Source organism: Manis javanica, chromosome 1 (genome assembly GCF_040802235.1).
Source record: "Manis javanica isolate MJ-LG chromosome 1, MJ_LKY, whole genome shotgun sequence".
Taxonomy (NCBI): Eukaryota; Metazoa; Chordata; class Mammalia; order Pholidota; family Manidae; genus Manis; species Manis javanica.
Genome location: NC_133156.1, coordinates 153169884 through 153189836, shown reverse-complemented (window position 1 = coordinate 153189836; position 19953 = coordinate 153169884). Strand labels below are relative to the sequence as shown.

Genomic DNA, 19953 nt, shown 5'->3' with positions numbered 1-19953 from the left:
GTCTTTGCATCCTGAAACAAAGCATTTTAAATGCTTCAGGTTCTAACAGTTTTGACTTCTCTCACTTAAATTAACATTAAACCTAGTAATAAATTTCCCCCACACCTCTCCTTTCTCAGAGAACTTTCTTAAAGGAATGACTGTTGGAAGCATAAGAAATGATACAAACACACCTTTCTTTTTAAGCAGCTGTCCACACAGAAAGATGTCCTTGGAGGAAATGAAAGGTCTCCACCTGCAGGGAGAATACATAAAACCAGAGACCAAAGAAGTGAATGGAATCCTTATGACGAAGATTGTAAGTGATAAATGGGATAAAATCTGGAATTTCCAAGCAAAACCTGATGATCTCCTCATTGCAACCTATGTAAAGTCAGGTAAGTCTGAGAAGCAGGGAGCGGGAGGCCAGCTTTAGAGGAGCTGTGGTAGCTGCCGGGGCCTCCCAGTTTTAGATGCAGATTTCCCAGCACCAGCCCCAGAACAAACGAGAACCAGACTTGCTCATGAGCTCCAACCAGCCCCCACCAGGATCCAAGACCCTTCCTTGTATTTAGGTCCCTGATGGAGAAAGAGATGGCCAGAATCCCAAATACTCAAAGAACTGCAAGAATTACAAAATTATTTAAATGCACAGAGTCTGAGAAATAGCACAGAAGTTCTTAACGGTAATCTTGCAACCCTGCCACTCCTTGTTCTTACCCACTGACTTCTCCCAAAGGAACACACTCCTCACCTGCTTAGCTTCTTTCAGTGGAGGAGTCTGAGGTGAGGAGTCCTCACACCAATATAAAAAGTGCTAATAGCATTGGATCCAGAACCTACAGAAGTACAGTGGGAAGGGACTGAGACAGGGAAGATGAGCCTACCAGGATCCTGTGAAATGAAGAGGACTTTGTGGGGAAAGTAAGGGTCAGAAAAGGCAAAGGGTATCCCAGCCTTATGCAGGAGAAAAGAAGCAAAGAACATCCTAAGCAGAGGAGACTGTGACATGAGGATGGATAATCCCCCTGCGTTGTCTGGATCTATAATTTCAGGGAGTGTGATGAGTAGGTAGACAAGTTAAGGTGTCACCAGTCTGCAAAAGTCTCTCAGTGCCCATCTGACTAAACACAAGAACTCTAGATTTTCATGACCAGAACGATTTCAGACTTGAGTCCATTCACAAACGGGTCACACGTTGCTATCCTCTTTCTAGTCCCCTCCCTGACCCCTCCCATTCTCACTAGGCCCCATTGCTGCCTAGGGCGTACTTTATAAGCTAGAGTGGGGGCTTCTGGGTATCGTTCCGACTTCAAGGATCCCCTTTTCTGTCTGGTTTTTACTAACAGTCCTCTTGCCGTAAATATTGGAACTTATATTTGTATTGCCCCTCAAAGAAGACTGCTTTTTCAGCTCACCTTTGAAATCATGCCGTCAACCCCTAGGCCCTCCACAGGACGATCCCAGACTTTGCTTCCAGCCTTGTACCCCCGCCTCCTCTTAACTGCCTGTGACCACACTTCCCAACATGGAAATATGACTTCCCTTCTCCTGGCCCCTGTGACTTCCCCACCTGGGGTGCCCGGGCTTCTTGGCGCAGGTGGACATTCCATCCCTTTAACTCTTCACCCCAGTGCTGCCATCACCCCTGAGCTTGCTGAGCCCTTCTACAGGTCGTCCTCCTCCTCTGTACTCCTGCCCTTTGCAAGTCCATGTTTGGCTTTGACCCTTTTAGTTATCTGTATATATGTCATGTATCAGTGAGCATCAGAACCGGCTAAGAGCCAGAGAGATACCAAACGCTTTGATATAAAGAAGAAAATGCGTATTTGGTGAACAATAAGCACAGTCTGTCTCTGTCTACCCACATGCTCTTTTTCTATATCTGTTAGTATTCAATTTGGCTACAAGTGTCAGAGAACTCAAAATACCACAAAAGAAAAACCAATCTGGAGCTTAGTAGTCCAGGGATAAAATGTTGGCTGCATTGAGCATCAGAGACCCAGGCTCCTTCTGACTTTCTGCTCCACCATCTGCAGGTGAACCTTTTGGCTTATAGTCCAACATGACTGCTGGAGTTTCAGCCATCATATGCACATTCCAAACAGCAGTAAGAAGGAAGGGAGGGAGGAATAAGGTTATGTTCCAAGACAACTTCCCAAAATTTAATGGCATGGCCACATCATACAAGAAAGACTGAAATATGCTACCTCTGAGTCAAATAGCTACATGGCAGCTAAAAGCTGAAGATCTGATGACTTGAGAAAGAAGGGAGGAACAGATATTAGTTATTAGTTGGGCAAGAAGAATATGTCATATGTCATCTCCTCCAAAAAGATTGTAAGCTTGTTAGGGCAGGACAGTGGCTAGTTCATCTATGTGTGTGTATCTCCCTACATTCATTTGATTCGATATTCACTTGTTCGAGCTACATTTATTAGGTGCAGGGTTCTACACTAGGTACTAGAGATTAAAGAGAACTGAAGGACAGGTCTCTACCTCTGTCAGGCTAATATGTAAGCAGACCTTGACAGTGAGCACAAAGACCCCAGTGCTTGCAGGAGAGGCTCTATCCATTCTGGGTGTCACAAAGGGGCTCTCTCCACCCTGAGGTCACATAGCAGCCCCATCCACTCTGGGTGTCATGCAAAGATAAGTGAGCTGATTCTTCCCAACAGTCAGCAAATAAGAATTTTACTAAATATAAGAGTAATCAAGGTGAAATAATTGTGCAGTGAGTGGGTAGAAATAAAAAATCAACACTTCTAGGAACAACCTGGACACAGGAGATTGTGGACATGATCCAAAATGATGGAGATGTGCAGAAGTGCCAGCGGGCCAATACCTTTGAACGGCATCCTTTCATTGAATGGACTCTACCTCCACCCTTCAGCTCAGGTAGGCTTACCCAACGAGAACCCATAAGGTTGTAACCACTGTGCTGGGCCAGTTTTCATCTAAGAAGAGAATTATTTCCATGATCACCCTTCTAGAAAATATTTCCAAAGGGAACTAGGAGGAAGCTTGAAGGGGGTTCAAGTTAACACACTCACTTCAACTTGGAAACAAGACTCCTAAATTTCTGTTCTAAAATACATGATTGGGTAGCATCATGCAGCACTTTCCCTACTGTGGGCTAAGAACTCAGAGTGAGCAAGCATGAATGCATATAACACAGAGAAAGCAGGACTGAGGATTCCTAACCTCCAGAAACTGAGAGCCATATTCCTGTGTTATTGTGCTACCTTCTTAATTTATGAGAATTGTCTTATAAATACATTTTATTTATAACCTGTCTACCAGAGAATCAAGCAAAATCCTATAAAGTATCATTATTATCAATAAATGATTACACTTCACATACTAAGATGATACTAAGAAATATAAGACATAGCACACTTAAAGAACTTGCAATCAGTTAGGAATAAAGGACATGCGTTTATAAAGTAAATAGCAGCTTTTGCAATCAAGACAACCCAAAGGTGAAAAGGCAGATATGTCAGTATTCAACAGTCCAGCGTGAAATGCTAGTTTGGATTTTTATCTGGGTGACCTTGAAAATGTCATCAAACCTCTCAAAACCTAGCGTTTCTTCATTTATAAAACAATACATATTGAAAACCCATTATTGAGTGGGTTAATTATTCCAGCCAATTAGTTGAAAAAATTACCTTTTCTCCCACTGAATTGTCTTGGTCCCTTTTCCAAGATCAATTGACTGTATATGCACGGGCACATTCTGGATTTTCTGTACTGTTCCTTCTCACTGTGTGTCTGTATTTAAGCCAATACCACACCTTTTGATTCCTGTAGCCCTGTAAGTTTTGAAGTTAGGTAGTATACATTCTCCAAATTTTTTCTTCTTTTTCAAAGTTGCTTTGTTATTTTAGAATCTATGTATTTTCACATAAATTCTAGAATCAGGTTTTTAGTTTCTAGGGGAAAAAAAACCCAAACCTGCTGATGTTTGGCTGGGATTGCATTGAATCTATCCATCTGTTTGGAGGAAATACCTTGACAGAATCAACTTTCTGATGTATGAATGTGGCTTATCTTTCCAAGTATTTAGGTCTTATTTAATTTTCCTCAGCAGTGTTTTGTAGCTTTCATTCATAGGTCTGGTACATCTTCAGTCATATTTAACCATAAATGTTTTTATTTTATGCTATTATAAATGGTATTTTTTGTATTTTAATATTTAATTATGTATTGCTGGTATATTGAAATATAATTTATATTTGCATTTGACCTTGTATCCCACAACCTATCTTTTTCATTCTAGTAGTTCTTTTTGTACATTCTACTGGGTTTTCTACATAAATTCTGTGAATAAAGAAACATTTTACTTCTTTCTTTCTGTCTGGATATCTGTTATTTCTTTTCTTTGTCTTATTGCACTGGCTGGAACCTCTGGTGCAATGTTAAATAGAAATATGAGAGCAGGCATCTTGTCTTGTTCCTGGTCTCAGTAGAAAAGTCCTCAGGCTTTACCTTTAAGTGTGATGCTAGCTGTAGCACCAGGCTGAAGAAGTTCCCTTCTATTCCTTGTTTTCTCAGAGTTTTTCATCATAAATCAGTGTTAGAGTTTGTCAAATGCTTTTTGAGCTGGGGAGTTAATTCATTTATTTTTGTTTATTATTTATGGCCATAAATCTTTCTCTGATCACTATTTTAAATGTATTTGGTTTTGATATATAGTGTTTTGTTTGCATTTAAGTTCATTATATTTTTCAGAATTTCTGTAATTTTATACCAAAGATATTTAATGGATGTTTTAAACTTCCAGATGGAAGATTTGTTGGTTTTTTTTTTTTTTTTTTGGAGGGGTAGGTTGGGGGAGAGGCTTTATATTTAATTCTAGTTTTATTGCATTTGTAAGCAAATAGTGTTTATAATATTGCAACTTCTTGAAACCTACTGATGTTTTATCTGTGCCTTAATGTACTACCAATTTTTGTGACTTTTCTATGTGCACTTGAGAAAGTATGTTCTCTATTATCCAAAGGATCTAATATATTGTTCATATTTTTTAAATCTTTTATATCCTCTTTTTTGTTTTTTGCCCATTTGTCTTATATTGAGGGTTAAAGTGCCCTATTAGTAATATGTTTCTATTTTTCTTTATATATGCTGTGGTTTCCAGTTTAGATAAGTGGCTATTTTCCTATTTGGTACATAGATATTCATCATTATTGTATTTTATTGATATAATGCAGTCTTTAGCATTTTAAGCTTCCTTCTTTGTCTTATATAATGCTTTTGGGGTTGAATCCCATTTTAATAGTATCATGATACCTGCTTTCTCACAATGTCATTTGCATGTTATATCTCTGCAATTCTTTTACCTTTACCTTTCCATGTTTTAGGTGTGTGCAGCATATAGTTTGAGTTTTCCTTTATGAGCTGCTTTGAAAAGTGTTAATGGGTGATTTAATCCCACTTACATTCACTGATATGGCTGACATGTTTGGTCATAATTATTTTGTACTATCGTGTTGAAATTACTACATGCAATAAGTAATATTTACTGTGTTTCATTAGTTGGCATATCTTTTTTTTTAATTTGGGTGGGACTTCTTTTGCTTTGTTTTTATTTTGGGTTTTTGTTTTTGTTTCAGCACTTTTTAAATTTTTTCCTATTAGTTGGTTTCCTGTGTGTTATTACCTTTATAAGGACTTAATGCTCTTTTCTCTTACTTAATCTTTTACTATCTGATTTGAAGGAATCCTGTGACTCCCCCTATTATGTATACAACTGCCAGTGATCTTATTCTAAGGTTTAAGTTGCATTCTTCCTACTTTGTAAGAATGTATAAGGTTTATATTCTTCTAGCCATCACCTCACTTTTAAAAATTTTAGTTCTGGTATTAAATAATGTAAAATGCTAGTCAGCAGTCCTTTTGATAATATTTTCCCAGTATCTCTTGGTTTAATCAAACCCATGCTGGGATATTGCTCAGGAAGGTACATATGCACTGTATTCTCTGAGTTCTTGCACATTTTAAAGGTTTTTTTCTATAGTTTTGATCCTTGAAGCACAGCTTGCCTGGGTACAATACCTTTTGTTCATACTTTCTTTACTTAAGTTTTCTTTAAAATGCTGCTTCACTGTTTCCTTGTTTAGTGTGCTGTTTTTGGAATGTGTGATGGCAGTTTAATTCTCTTAACTTCATGAATTATTTCACATTTTGCCTGGAGACATTAAGAATTTTTCTCTTTATTTTCAAATATAATAATTTTACTTTGATATGTTTCAGAGTTGACCATTATGAGTCAACTCTCTTGTATGCCATTGTTAAGATTTCATGACCTAATTTGTTAAATTAACATTTGTTAAGTGGAGAACAGAGTGCCAGATGGTGAGCCTCAGTTCAAAACAGACCACAAGGGAATTGAAAGAGAGAAGTTTATTACTCATCAGTCCTGGAGGAAGTACATGGCCTGCCTTAAGTTACATAGGGAAGTCAAGGCAGGGTGCAGGCATGCAGAAGACCTGGGGTACATGCCCCAATTGGGGTCCACATGCAGAAAGCTTCAGGGTTCCCAGGCTAAATCCAGATTGGTCAATTCAAACCAAGAAAAACAGGGTTTTGGTAAGCTCTGTGGGGGTCATGGTTTTGCAAGTGTTTTGACAGCAGCAGATTTCTTGAGGAAAGCAGACAGCTAGTTCAGAAAAGCAGTGCTCTACAGGGTCCGCAGGGCTGATTGACTGCAGGCATTTTGGCAGCTCAGCCTCTCTCTCTCTCTCGGCTGGCAGTCGGCACAGTCATTTCCCTCCCCATCCAGTACAGGGGCAATCTGCAGGGAAACCCCAATGTTGAGTGAGTTCCAGGTGCACAGTCTCCCTCATCCTCTTGGGCTGTGGCCTTGCTGTCTGAAGTGCAGTCCCTCCAATGGCAAGCTCTTAGGTGGGGTGATATCCTCTGTGGGGTTGGTATGCTTGGGGGTTGTGGAGGCCAGCTTGGGGGTGGGTGGCCTTCCTAGGTGGAGACCCATGAAGGGTGGGAGTGTTAAGTCCTGAGTGTACGTGCTGGAGGCCTGCTTAGCAGGGCTCTGAGGCCATCTGAGCAGATTTCAGTAAGTTCCACCAGGTCATCAGAGCTACACCTTGCAAAGGAGCATGCAGTGATGGGAGCTTTTTGGGGGCTCCATCCACAATGGATATAGAAGTTGGACACATTGATAGGCTAATCATAGGCACATTTCATGGATGGCAGCTTTACAACCCAGGGATTGCCCAATTAGAACCATGGCAGGGTCATCTGAGTACAAACCTGCCAGCCAGATGGGCCTGGTTCAGTCACACTGAAAGAGCTAGTCCACCTGGGATATAACGTGAGGCACAGCATAAGGAGAAAGCAGTTCACTTAAACATCACTGCCACTGGTGCAATTTGATGTAGAGAGAGAGGTGAGCTCTGGGTCAGAATCCACACCTGAAGACATGCTGGATGAAGCCCTTCTAACACAGCCTGACAGCACCTGGTGCTAAGCCATCCTGCGGTACAGCTGCACACCTGGCTGATTCTGTTACAGACAAGGCTGGGCTGCAGGGGTCTGCCAGCAATCCTATTCAGGCCATACCCAGTAAGAACAACAGCCACAATAAAGGAAGCATGTGCATTCGACTAGCTTATGGGGCAGCCTTCAGGACAAGCAACCAGGGTCCTGATGGCTTTGGAGAAAAAGGGCATTACCTCTTCAGTTAAGGTGGGGTAGGGACCAGGCCAGCTTCCACTGGATTCTGGGACTCCTTCATGGATTTCATTTCCTAATGTGACAACATCCACTAGGTGAAGGCCTCTTTTCCTCTCTCTGAGTTCCACATTTCCACTACTTGATCCCAGAGCTATCATTTCAATGTCCTGCAAAAATTTTATGAATTTGGATTAATTAACTAGTCATTATAACCCCAAAAGTGAGGCAAAGCTAGTGGCCTTAGCTTTGCAGCTGGCCCAGAGCCAATGAAGTATGTATAATCATGATCTCTAAGCAATTTGGTAGGGATCTGACTCCTTGGGTTTTCTATTTATAAAAGGCCCATAACTGCACAATCTACCTTTGATCAGGTTGCCAGCGAGCAACCTAGAAGACAGCAAGATGACCAAAACATCAAATTTGTAAAGGTGAGCAGATGTGAATGACGTCCACTCTGGTATCGAAGGAGTGGGGGGTTCCTGGTAAGAACTATCAGGGGAGTCTTTGTAGAAGACAGGAAGTGGGGTGGGGGTGCAGGAAGGGGGATGGCTGGAGACTTGAGGGCTAGGAACTAAGTAGTATTAGAGCCTAGGGTAAAATTTCTGTGCATCTGGGGAACCACCTGTTGTAAAAGCTTGAGGAGCATGTCTTTGAGTGGCCACTATGCCTCTTTGGAAGTCCAGCCACCACCAGCTGGTAAGCTAGGTGGAGATTCCACAAGATTCCATGTTCTACAGGCCATGACTGAACAGCTCGGGAGGTGAAATGGGTATGAGGAGCTGAACCTGTAATGAATGATGGCCAAGGGGATGAGCACATAACTGGTTAAGAGTAGACTGCATGATGGGAAGCAGTCTTTCTGAACGTAGTGGCCAGGGAAGGCATTGACTGTGCTGGTTGCACACCTGCTGGCTTCAGGAGACGGCGGCAGCAGCCTGATGAATTCAGTGTGCCATAGGGAATAGGGTTCTCCTGGGACACACATTCCCCCCTGGGAGCCTTCCAGAATTTTGTTTGGGAATAAAAATTATCTCTCACTACTTTGGAGAGGGCCTGGGTGAGGGAGGCATGACACCTGTGTGCCCAGTGAGTGCTGTCAGGCCCCTGTAGCCTGATGTAATGTGGCTTGCTAGCACCTGCTCGTGGGTATGACATGGCCAGAGGAATGGCTCTCTCCAGGGCTGTGTCTGGTATTCTGCCTCTGGAGAGGGCTCATGCAGGGTGCTGAAACTGGAGTGTAATTTGGATAAGGAGTCTGTGATGTCATTATAACATGCTTATGGGTTCTGCTGGCATGTGTGAGCAGACCTAAGTAACCACAATCAGCATGTGTGAGCAGCTCTCCCGCTCCAGTGGAGGCACCCAGAGAGGCTTTCCCTGAATCATGAAGTTCCCCTTTTGCCATTGTCCAGACCAGACTGCAAGCCTGCTGGCCACCACCAGGAGTCAGCAAAACCACATTCCCTGGGGAGTCTCACTTTTATGGTCTGTTAAAGGCCCAGACGCACTGCCACCAGCCCACCAGTTGGGATGAGCCAAAGGACTTGTCAAGGGATCTGCCCGCCAGGGTGAGGTGCCATGACCTTGCAGTGTCCTCAATGTGCCGGGGTAGCCTGCTGGCAGTGAGGAGTGCTGACACCCTTCCCACATGAGACACTTAGTTCCAAGGAGCTCCTCCAGCTGTTTGCAGGGCCAGCAGCTGGGTGCCTCCAGCTGCACCCCCATGTCAGTGGGTGGGGCTGAGCACGGAGATACACTGCGTCCTGGAACCTGGGAAGGCCCTTGACATCAGGCGTCTCTTGCAGGCACCATTGCAACAGTCAAGCCTCACTGGCCATGCTCAGCTTCTGTGTTGACTCCCTGACACAAGGCGGGATGGAGACTTATGGCAAAGCTGTAAATGCCTTTGCCTCTAGAAGGCCCAGGGGACTGCCAATATCTGGCACTTGAGTGGCATATGCCAGGCTCCTATCTGGGGCAGATGTTTGACCCAGACACCATGGGCAGCCAGCTAAAGCTTGCTAACTTCCTTAGGCATTTCAGTTGGCGCAGGCACCAAGTGCTCAGGCCATTTGCATTGTGCCACCACACACCAAGAGAAGGACCCACACTATCTCACAGGTTCAGGGGACAAGGTGCATTGGCAGCATGGTATTCAGCAAGGTAACGGGGATCATGGGCCCAAGCTACTGTTGCCTTTGTGGGAGGCCATGACTTTACCAGGCCAAGGGTGTCCCCAACATACAGTCTTGGTGCTTCCCGTAAGCACAGCAGTCAGAAAATGGGAGTCTCCCTCTCCTCCTTTAGGGACACTGCACCTTTAGCTGATAACCCACTCTTGGGCGGGGGTTGCCTCTCATATGTCCCCAGTGGTTCATGCTTAGAACTGGGAAACACACTCAGAGTCTAAAACCCCTTGGGGGATTTACCCTTTGTGGGGTGTTAGTCGTGGGAAACACATCCACAGCCCCTCAAACTAGCTCCAATGAGCAATGCTCCAATTCAGGGAGACTCTGGTTGCTTTTTCTGGAGCTTGCACTTTAGTATGGGAACTCAGAGCTGCACTCCACTTAGGCATTATGCAGTAATACAGAGCCATGCTACCAAACAGCAGTAGGCAGTGAACTCCCCAGAGAGAATCACCTGCCTGGGAGAGCCACTCAGTAAGCTATTTGCAACTAAAAGGCATGGTCAGTTGCAAGCTGACTCAATCCATCCTGCTTGTGAAGCCAATTGTGACTTTGTTAAACTTACATTTGTTCAATAGAGACCCAGGGTTGGGGGTCTAGGTCCAGTAGTGAGCCTCAGTTGAACAAAAGACTATGAGGAATTGAAATATAGAAGTTTATTATTCACAAGTCCTGGAGAAAGTCCATCACATACCCCAAGGGACCAGATGGAGAGGTCATGGCATAATGCAGGCAGAGAGCACAGTATGGCCTGGTGTACATGCCTTTATTAGAGTTTGTGGGTGGAGTGCTTAGGGTTCTTGGGCTAAGGACAATTTAATCAATTCAAACCAAAACGAGCAAGGCTTTGGTAGGCTTTGAGGGTCTCTTCTTTGAGGGGTACCCAACGGGAAAGTTCTAGGAGGTGGGGGAGACTGCTGATCACAAGGGCCATTGAGAGACTCTTTGCAGGATGTTATCTGGCTGGGGCATGAACTGGCAGGAGAGTCAAATGTCAGCCCACGGCCACTGCAGGCCATTTAGCCACACAGACTGGATGCTGAGGCAGCAATAATAGGGCATAGTTTAGCTAAACTCAATAGATGCAAATTCTATTCTCCTTTTTTCCAGAAGTTTTGCTCATAGTTCTATTCCACTATTTTAATTTTCTTCTCAGGAACTCCAACTTATACTAGTGTTGGACCTTCTTTACCTGTCTTCTAGGTCAGCTGCTTTCTCACTCTTTTTAACTTTTTTCTTTATCTCATTGTTATTCTCTTGATTATTTACTTGCTTTTCTGCAACATTCTTTATTAAGTTTTCACTTAATTTATTCTTCATTATCGACCTTATGTTTCAATCTTCATTCCTTATGTTATTTTGTCTTTTTTTTTTTTGTGCTCAATCAAATTTTTTTTCATTTCTTCCTTTTTTTCTATTTCTTTTCTTAGTTTTTGTATTTCTGGGTTATTTTTTTCATATTTCCAAATGTTTGTTTCAGGATACAGTGTTGTGCTACAATCTTGTTCAGTTTCATCATTGGATTTGGGGGAGAAGTTTCATCAGGTTAAAGACACTGACTTGCTTTTCTGATTATTATAGCAGTTTAAGAATGAGATCTGCTTTTTCTGTTTGTACTCATTTCATAACCATGTATGAAAAGTACTCTTTTCTGCCAGTTCTGCCCTCTGCTGTGCAGTTTTGCTTATGGATGATATTGGTGATTGGGGGAGGGGGAGGAATTGGCATGCTCTGTTCTTTCATTTCTGTGAGATCTTTAATTTTCTCCCTCTTACTTTCTTCCTTCTTTCCCTTCAATGCCAGGCCTCCAGGGAGTATTCCCCAGTCTCTACATATCTTATTCTCTACCAAAAGCTACTCTTCTCCAAGGCGGACACTCTGCCTTACTTGCAAGCCCCTTCCCAGTTGGTGCTGTGCATGGCCCAATCCCTGCCTGTATTCCTTGTTTTCACACTGGACTTTCTATTTCTAAGGAGGATTTTGTCTGTGATTTATCTAATTTTTCCTTAGATAACAGTCTCTCTACTATTTTCTGCAGTTTCTTAAGCCTCCCCTTTAAGGCTTTCCACATCAATAGACTACTCATATCCTGGCTCTCACATTCCCTAACCTGGGGTAGCCACTTGACCATGACAAGGGTCAATTTTTCATATGAAAATATATCCCTACACAGAGCACAGTGCTGACATATGACTGGTGGCTGTAATGGTTCTTGGCCTTGAAAGTAAAAGTTGAAAGACAGAAAGAAGCTCTTTAGACAGAGCTGCTGGGGCTGCAGAGCTGGCCCCTAAGAGGGATGCCAGCTCTTCTCCAGCTGCTTTGATCTTCTCCCCACTGCAGTAACAAAAGGAAAAAAAGGCCAACAACATGTTGGGGTCATAATTATCACCAGCCTAAAACCTCCCAGAGCATCTTCACCTTCCCACACAAGAGCACCAACACAGCAAATAGGAAGAGTGAGGTTGCCTTGGAAGTTTTCAGCATCTCAGCAGTGCCCTCCTCCACCTGAATGGATGGCAAAGTTGTCATCAGGAGCAAAGCATAGACACACAAAACTGTAATTTTAGGCAGAGTCAACTATTTGGTAAATCTTCTTCCAGATGCTTGACAAAATAATATTGAATCCATATAGCTAATGAGAAATGTATTTCCCAGGTCTGGACCTAGCTCAAAAAATGCCTTCTCCTAGAACTCTGAAGACTCATCTGCCTGTTCAGTTGGTGCCACCTTCCTTCTGGAAAGAAAATGTAAAGGTAAGAAGAGCCAACACTTCAAACCCAGTTTTGGTCAGTATGTCCAAAGAATGTCTCTATCTCCATGAGAACAATCAAGGATAATGGAAGATAAATAACCAGTAGAGGTATAAGGAATTGCCCCCACATTCCCACATTCTCTATTCTGGATCCACCTTTCCTTCAGAATATTATTTCTGGGTACACACTGGGAAGTTTTCAGGAAAAATCATTCTGATTGGCTGACAGTTAAGCCACATTCAATGAGAGTGAAGAGTGAAACAAAGCATGTATTTCCTGAGGAAGGTTATTATCTCGGTTTGGATCCCCCAAGAAACAAACACCAAGGCACAGTAAGGTGTGAAAGGGATTTACTTGGGGAAAATATGTGAGGGGAAAACCTGAGCCAAACGGAGAAGCCAGGAGATCTGTAAGACCACGAGGGAGAAAGCAGTCCACCCTCAGAGCATACCTCATGGCCCCCAGGAACCTCTACATCATCCATTTTCAAAAATTGTATTTTATTTTGACACTTCCAAATTCAGAATCAGTTTACAGTATATATTGAATGTACTAGTGTTTCTCTTTGATATCACCTCATTAGTGGGTCTTGAAATCAATGGAAGGTAGAATATAAACCAAATACCAACTTACAGATCTGCAGTGAGGAGAGTAGTCATCTAGCAGAATCAAATACTTATTTATATCAGCGGGACCAGCACATCTTCTCCCTATGGACGAGCTACTTCAGAAACGCAAATGCAGACTCTTACCTTCCATGTGAACCCTTACCAAGAAAACACAAACAGTCAAGCTCGTTTAACCAAGACTCTCTCCCCAGGGCAGTGCTCAGGTATGGATACCAGCTGCCGCTCTGACTCTTGCTGGGCTAGGCTTCCATGCCTCAGCAGCTCTTCTTGCCCACCTCCCACCTCCAAACAAGGTATACTGAACTGGATAGGACTCCACATGTCACGATGCTGTTCTGCTCATGATCTGCTCCCCTGAGATACACCCAGGTTCACCCAGGTGTGAAAACTTCTTAGTTTAATAACTCCACTCACGTTATTTTTGCCACTCAAAAACCAATATTATTTTCCAGTGATACTGTAGACTCAATATCAGAAGACACAATAACACTATTAGCCACCATACTAACACCTTCTTTTTATAAAATCAGGCCTTCTAAAAATCTCCATGGCAGAATCACCCTCTATCTGCATAGAATTATAAATTATTTGAGTAGGAAATTGTGTTAAAAAGCTTAGTGCAAGCTTTTCCTGTTCAGGTGGAGCAGTGAGCTAAGCAACAGTCCCCTGAAGACCCTCATCCTCATCACCAGAACCTGTGAAGCCTGCCTCGTATGGTGAAGTGTGCTTTGCAAATGTTTTTAAATTGAGGATCATGAGATGGAAATATTATTCTGCATTATCCAGATGGGGCTAAATATCATCATGAGGATCCTTATAAGAGGGAGGCAAGAAGATCAAAGGGACAAGTACATATGACAACTGTAGCAAGAGGTCAGAGTGACTGGAGGACAGGGTCAAGAAGAAGGAATATAAGTGGCCTCAGATGCTAGAAACAGCAAGGAAAGGATTCTCCCTGGAGCCGCCAAAGGACACAGCCCTGCCAACAGCTTACCTGTGGCCCAGTGAGATCTGACCTCTAGAACTATAGGAGGATAAATCTCTTCTTGTTTTAAGCCACTGTGTGAGTGTGGTGATTAGTTACAGCAGCGATAGGAAATTCACACAGATGAATCCACAGACTCTCAGAAAGTATCTGAGATCAGAGCACACCCGGCTACCTGACTCCGCACTTGAGTACATTCCCTCTGTAGCCCACACTTCAGGTACTCAAGCTTGTATTTACAAAAAGTCAAGAACCAACACAGGCATTAAGATGTATATTTACATTATAAGGCCTGTCATAGTTTTTGGCTTCCTAAATGCTTTCATGAGAGTCGGAGAGAAATCTCAACAGGAAAAGGGGCAGAGAAATAGAGTCATGCCAAGCCTGTGTTCATCTGGGAATGCATGGTGGTTGTGCTGGACAGAGAAATTCTCTTCACTCCGTGAGAGAAGACGCATGAGGGACCGTGAACGTGCTCCTCCCCGCAGCCTGGCAGAGAACGGGCTCCGAGCTCAGGCTGGGACCGGGGCCTGGTGGTGAGTAGGGGGCAGGGGACGAGCGAGGAGAGCGAGGAAGTGTGTCTATTTCCCCGGTGCCCTTCTTGGTGGCCCACTGCTCGACTGTCTCCCCACCAAAGGCCTCCGCTCCTATTAAAGGGCCTCATCCTCTAGGGCGCAATGGCTCCCCACTGGCTTGGCCTCTCGTTCTGGAAGTTTGGAACTCTGCCTGAGCATGCTGGGAGATATGGTCATCCTAATCATAGAAAATGCCTCGCCTTCAGGCACCCTAAAAGGAAAGGCTTACGTTCTTAGATGCTTTCCAGTAACACAATGCTGTGCACCGAACAATGATATTTTTCTCTCTTGTTTTTTCTCTGTGTCTCAATCCCCTCACCGGCTGATTTCAGATTATCTATGTGGCTAGAAATGCCAAGGACTGTCTGGTATCCTACTACCATTTCTCAAAGATGTTAAAAATGTTGCCTGACCCTGGTACATGGGAGGAATATGTTGAAACATTCAAAGCTGGAAAAGGTAAGTCGTGTTGCCTCACTCATTCACCAGCTGCCATCAGAAAGGAGTGTTTTCACTGGATGGTTGTATTCATAAAGGCTGTGGAGAGATGTAGACGCCACTCAAACTGGGTCGCCTGAGGAGAGTCTGGGCAAAGAGCTGTGTAGAAAGCTGCGGGCAGAGTTTAAAGAACCCGTCAGACGACAGTACGACACTGGGGAGCCATTGCCCCTGGAGAAAGGAGAGAGCCCCTTACCAGGAACAGTTGGCCATGGCAAGCCGACAAGAAGGGCATCAGGAAATAAGCACACATCCTCACTGCCCTCCTCCAAGGTCCTTCCAGCGCCTCGGGGTGGTGAAGCCCCAGTGGAAGCCTGAGGACAAAGGAGCCCGTTGACACAGTGACAGGGGTCAGCCTGGCAGGGTGGGCGAGTACAGAGTAGACTCCGCAGGGCTAGTGAAAGGTAGCCTTCCCTCCCCTTCACCATCACCCAGAGTAAAGGCGTCCAAATATCTGGTGATGATAAATTTTCCAGAATGAAAATCAGTCTATTAGGAAACGGTATTGATTGCATGACACCGATCTAGGTACCACGTAGTACTGCAAGGCAAGTAAAGATTACGAATCCCCGGCCACAAAACAGTCTACCGTGCGGTAGTAAATGCAAGGGTGGAAATGTAAATGCAGGAATCCAGAATACTTTGTATTATCTCCCTAATTGCAAAATCCCCGTCTCAGCAAATAAGAGTTCTACCCAAAGCCTTTGTCGTCCAGCTGCATGTGATAAAGGCCTCTTTCCTTCACACCACCCCTGTTCGTGTGTTAAGTCTCAGGTGGGTGCTGATGCCCCCTCTCTCTTCTTCTTCAGTTGTGTGGGGCGCCTGGTACGACCACGTAAAGGGCTGGTGGGGAGTGAAAGATCAGCACCGCATCCTCTACCTCTTCTACGAGGACATGAAGGAGGTGAGGGTGGCGCGAGTCTCTAACCGACGTCCGACTCCCAGGCAGGGAGCCGGCGGGAGCCCCGGCGGGCGCGCTGGCCCGGAGCCTGAGTCTCTGCCCGCGGCCCTCTATCTGACCAGCTTTAGCCTTAGAAGTCCTAATGACAAATTTTCTTTGATTCCGTGTATAGTTTCCAGAAGATCCTTCCTCCTCAGGACACACCTCATGCCTTTACAGCCAAATTAATCCTGATGTTTTTGGACTAGTTTTCTTCACCTATAAAACGGGCATCATCCCGTTTCGTATCTCACAGAATTATTGTAACGATTGCTGAGGTCACACTTGTAAGTGCCTTGTTGTTTTCAATAAACTCAGTTTCCTCCTCCCTCCCACACCGCAAACCCACATCACAAACTGAGGTTTAACCCACATAAACATTGGCAGGATTGCCCATGTGTTGTGGTAGAGGACCCATTTCTCCATTTCAAGCCACTGTGTATGAGTGGCAGCTCAAGTTCACGCATGACTCAATGGATTCATGTCCTGGAATTACAAAAGCATTTCCTATGCCAGCGCTAGTAAGAGGTCCTCTGAAATCTAATCAAAAGCCATAGCTCCTTTTACTGCATCTCTGTGCTCAGAGAGAACCAGGGCACAGGATTCACATTTCTGGGTTCACAACCCGAGATCCTTTCATTCAGCCTCTTACTGGCCTTCTGTTGACCTCAGACATTTTTGCTGTCTCTTGTAGCTCAGATACCAGAGTTAGCCATACATGCTTCGCCAGCACCATTTTCCCTCCTTTACACAACCTTTCCTGATCTCCACCAGGAGGCAGTTGTGAATGCTGCTTCCCATCAAATCCCATGGCACTTTTTCTGAGCCACACATTCCAGTTAATTGTGTTTATATTCATTCTCCATTGAAAGGTGAACCTCCTGAAGGCAGCACTGGCTCTCATCTTCGTGCTGTGGCAGCTCCTAGGACAGTTCTATGCTTTATACATGGCCATCCTTTGAGGAATATTTGTCATGTATTTGAACTGATCCCTTAACTCATTCATGCCCAAACAGTGTTTGTCCTGAATGAATGTCATTCCGAATGGAAAACCCAAAATTATTTGTTTTGTATTCCTATTGTACATACAGGACCCAAAGCGGGAAATTCAGAAGATACTGAAGTTCCTGGAGAAAGACATAACAGAGGAAGTTCTGAACAAAATCATCTATCACACCTCCTTTGACGTAATGAAGCAAAACCCAATGGCCAACTACACCACTTTGCCGCCCAGCATCATGGACCACTCTATCTCCCCTTTTATGAGAAAAGGTATGGAGGACTTATATTCTAAGATGCAAAACTGGCCTCTGTGGTCCCCACAATCTGCTTAGACTTCCCAGCAATGTATTGTGCTCCGTTATTTATTCTGGTCAGTGACACTACTGCACAATATCTGGGAGACAGACTTCCTTCCCCCCTTCTTGTCCTGGCTCCGGGTGCATGTTCCCTTCCCCTGTACTCCTGTAATAACCGCAGATACTTCACCTTGTTTCAGGGATGCCTGGGGACTGGAAGAACTATTTCACTGTAGCCCAGAATGAAGAATTTGATAAGGACTACCAGAAGAAGATGGCAGGGAGCACCCTGACCTTCCGCACAGAGATCTGAGAGCAGCAGGGAGGCAGTCTGGGCTTCCTTACTAGATCTTAGACATTTGAGGCTCTTAATCAAGGTTTCTTACAATCCCAACACCCTTCTTCTAATCCTGAGCTTTGCCACACTATCTAATCATTATGTCACTATGACATACTTCATTAAAATATAACCAAATCCCAGGTAGAAGTTTAAGATTAAATTACATGATCATTCACACAGACACCTACCACACGGTAATGGACTAAAGGCAAAATAAACATGGCTTAACTCCATCACTATTTGCAATAGCCTGGCCTCTCAGAGGGAAAATTCACGAAGAGTGAGAAACAGGAGTGGAGCTTCGGCACAAGAGCAGGTGAACAGGAGAACCAGGGAGGACGAGAGGCAGGCACTGGAGAGAACGTCAAAGGCAGCAGCTTTCATCCTCAATGGGCAAGATGAGAGACATGGGGACCCGGCACTCAGAGATACCAGGCATGGGTCCAAGGACGCAGTGAGGAGGGAAAGCCCATGCACCCTGCCTGCCTTGGGTGCCCTCGAGCTGGATATGGTCTCAAGACCAAAGGGAAAGGCCAAAGCTGGGCGATGAGTGGCAGGACCAGGACAAACAAGAACAGCCCACTTCTGGGGCCACCCACACCCAGAAAGGAGGGGAAGATTTTATATTTCAGATGGGCTCCTCAGAAAGAAAAAAAAGCCTTCCGTTAGCCAAAGGAAAAATAGCACCGTACACACCTCAAGGAAAACTCGTTGTCACATCTCTGGGAAGAACCACGTGTCATGCTCCTTAAAAAGGCTTGTAGCAAAATTGCCAGGCTCCCCAAGTTGTTCCACTACACATGTAAGTGTGCCTGCTTCTTTTTACTGAAACCTGTCTCAAGAAAGTCCCATCATATACACAAGTTGTGCAAAAGCCAGCACATCATTTTAAAAGACTGTCGGGAAGGCTCTTGTGGGCGTGGAGCCTTCCTGTGCTGCCAAGTCACAGGGCACAGAGAATGTCTGCCCCACACGGGACAACGTGGGCTCTGTTTGGCTTCTTTCTCCTTCCTGCTTTCTAATGTAAACATGCAAATCATTTCCCACATGACAAAGGGTCTGGTACAGTATTTCCACCCAGTGCTGGTCTGTGTGAGGAAGACGTGAACTGAATCAGTGTGACTGAACAGAAAATTAATGTGTACCGGTGAGCATCCACACCAAACACCTTCAGCTCGCATTCCAGGAGCTACCTGCAAATGCAGACGGCAAGCACCCTTTCTGCAGACAACATGGCCTCAGCATGTCAGAGATGATGGTGACAAGGTTAGCAATGTGTCTAGAGTTTGCAATTAGGCAAAACTTGCCTTCCTTATTTTAAATATTGTAAAATTCTTTTTGCTTTAATTGTAAAAATAAATTCCATTCTTAAATTCTCCATAAATTTCAGTCACAAGAAGTATTCATGGATTTGTCTCTTATAAGGATCTGCTAAGTCCTTTTAAAAAATAAATACTGCACTACCATAAAGAAGAATTAATGGTTTCATTCTATTTTAAAAGAACTTTAGTCCTATAAAATAGATATGGGGAAGGTGACCATCCATATATCCTTATTTTAACATTCTCAATGATCATGGATACATTTAAAAGAATTTTTATTCTAATCACATGTTATGTATTTACACACACAAACATTCCTATATATACCACAGCAGTGCATGATCAAATTGTAAATGTTCACAGTTAAATTATTTGGAAACCATTCACTGAGAAGGAGAGAAAAAAAAAGCAAGGGTAACTGGGGCTGTGCACCTGGAATCCTGAGACTTTAGAGGGAGAATTAGAATCAGATCACACTCCAACAGTCTCACTTAGGGGATGAGAAAACTAAGATTCTGGGCCCCCAGACAGGAATGGGCAGGAGTAGCTGGGCAGGCCCCGGGCCCTGTCCCCTCCATCCCCTCGAGCCCCATCCCCTCCAGCCCCTGGAGCCCCATCCCCTCCAGCCCCTGCAGCCCCATCCCCTCCAGCCCCTGGAGCCCCATGTCCTCCAGCCCCTGGAGCCCCATGTCCTCCAGCCCCTGGAGCCCCGTCCCCTCCAGCCCCAGGAGCCCTGCAATCCCAGAG

At 44.3% G+C, this 19953-nt stretch overlaps 1 protein-coding gene across 2 annotated transcripts in view; it reads left to right on the top strand.

The window, feature by feature from the left end:
• The window catches only part of SULT1C3 (sulfotransferase family 1C member 3), a 30047-nt gene extending 10701 nt beyond the window's left edge, over positions 1-19346 (top strand). Inside the window, exons 2-8 of one of the 2 annotated variants that reach the window (XM_037015402.2) lie at positions 187-377; positions 2749-2877; positions 12522-12619; positions 15141-15267; positions 16116-16210; positions 17338-17518; positions 17745-19346. In XM_037015402.2, the coding sequence (XP_036871297.1) occupies positions 206-377; positions 2749-2877; positions 12522-12619; positions 15141-15267; positions 16116-16210; positions 17338-17518; positions 17745-17857 (915 nt within the window). In that variant the 5' untranslated portion in view covers positions 187-205 and the 3' untranslated portion in view covers positions 17858-19346. The remainder of the gene's footprint in view (positions 1-186; positions 378-2748; positions 2878-12521; positions 12620-15140; positions 15268-16115; positions 16211-17337; positions 17519-17744) is intronic. The other variant, XM_017642407.3, reaches the window with a different exon arrangement.
• Positions 19347-19953: the final 607 nt, after the last annotated feature.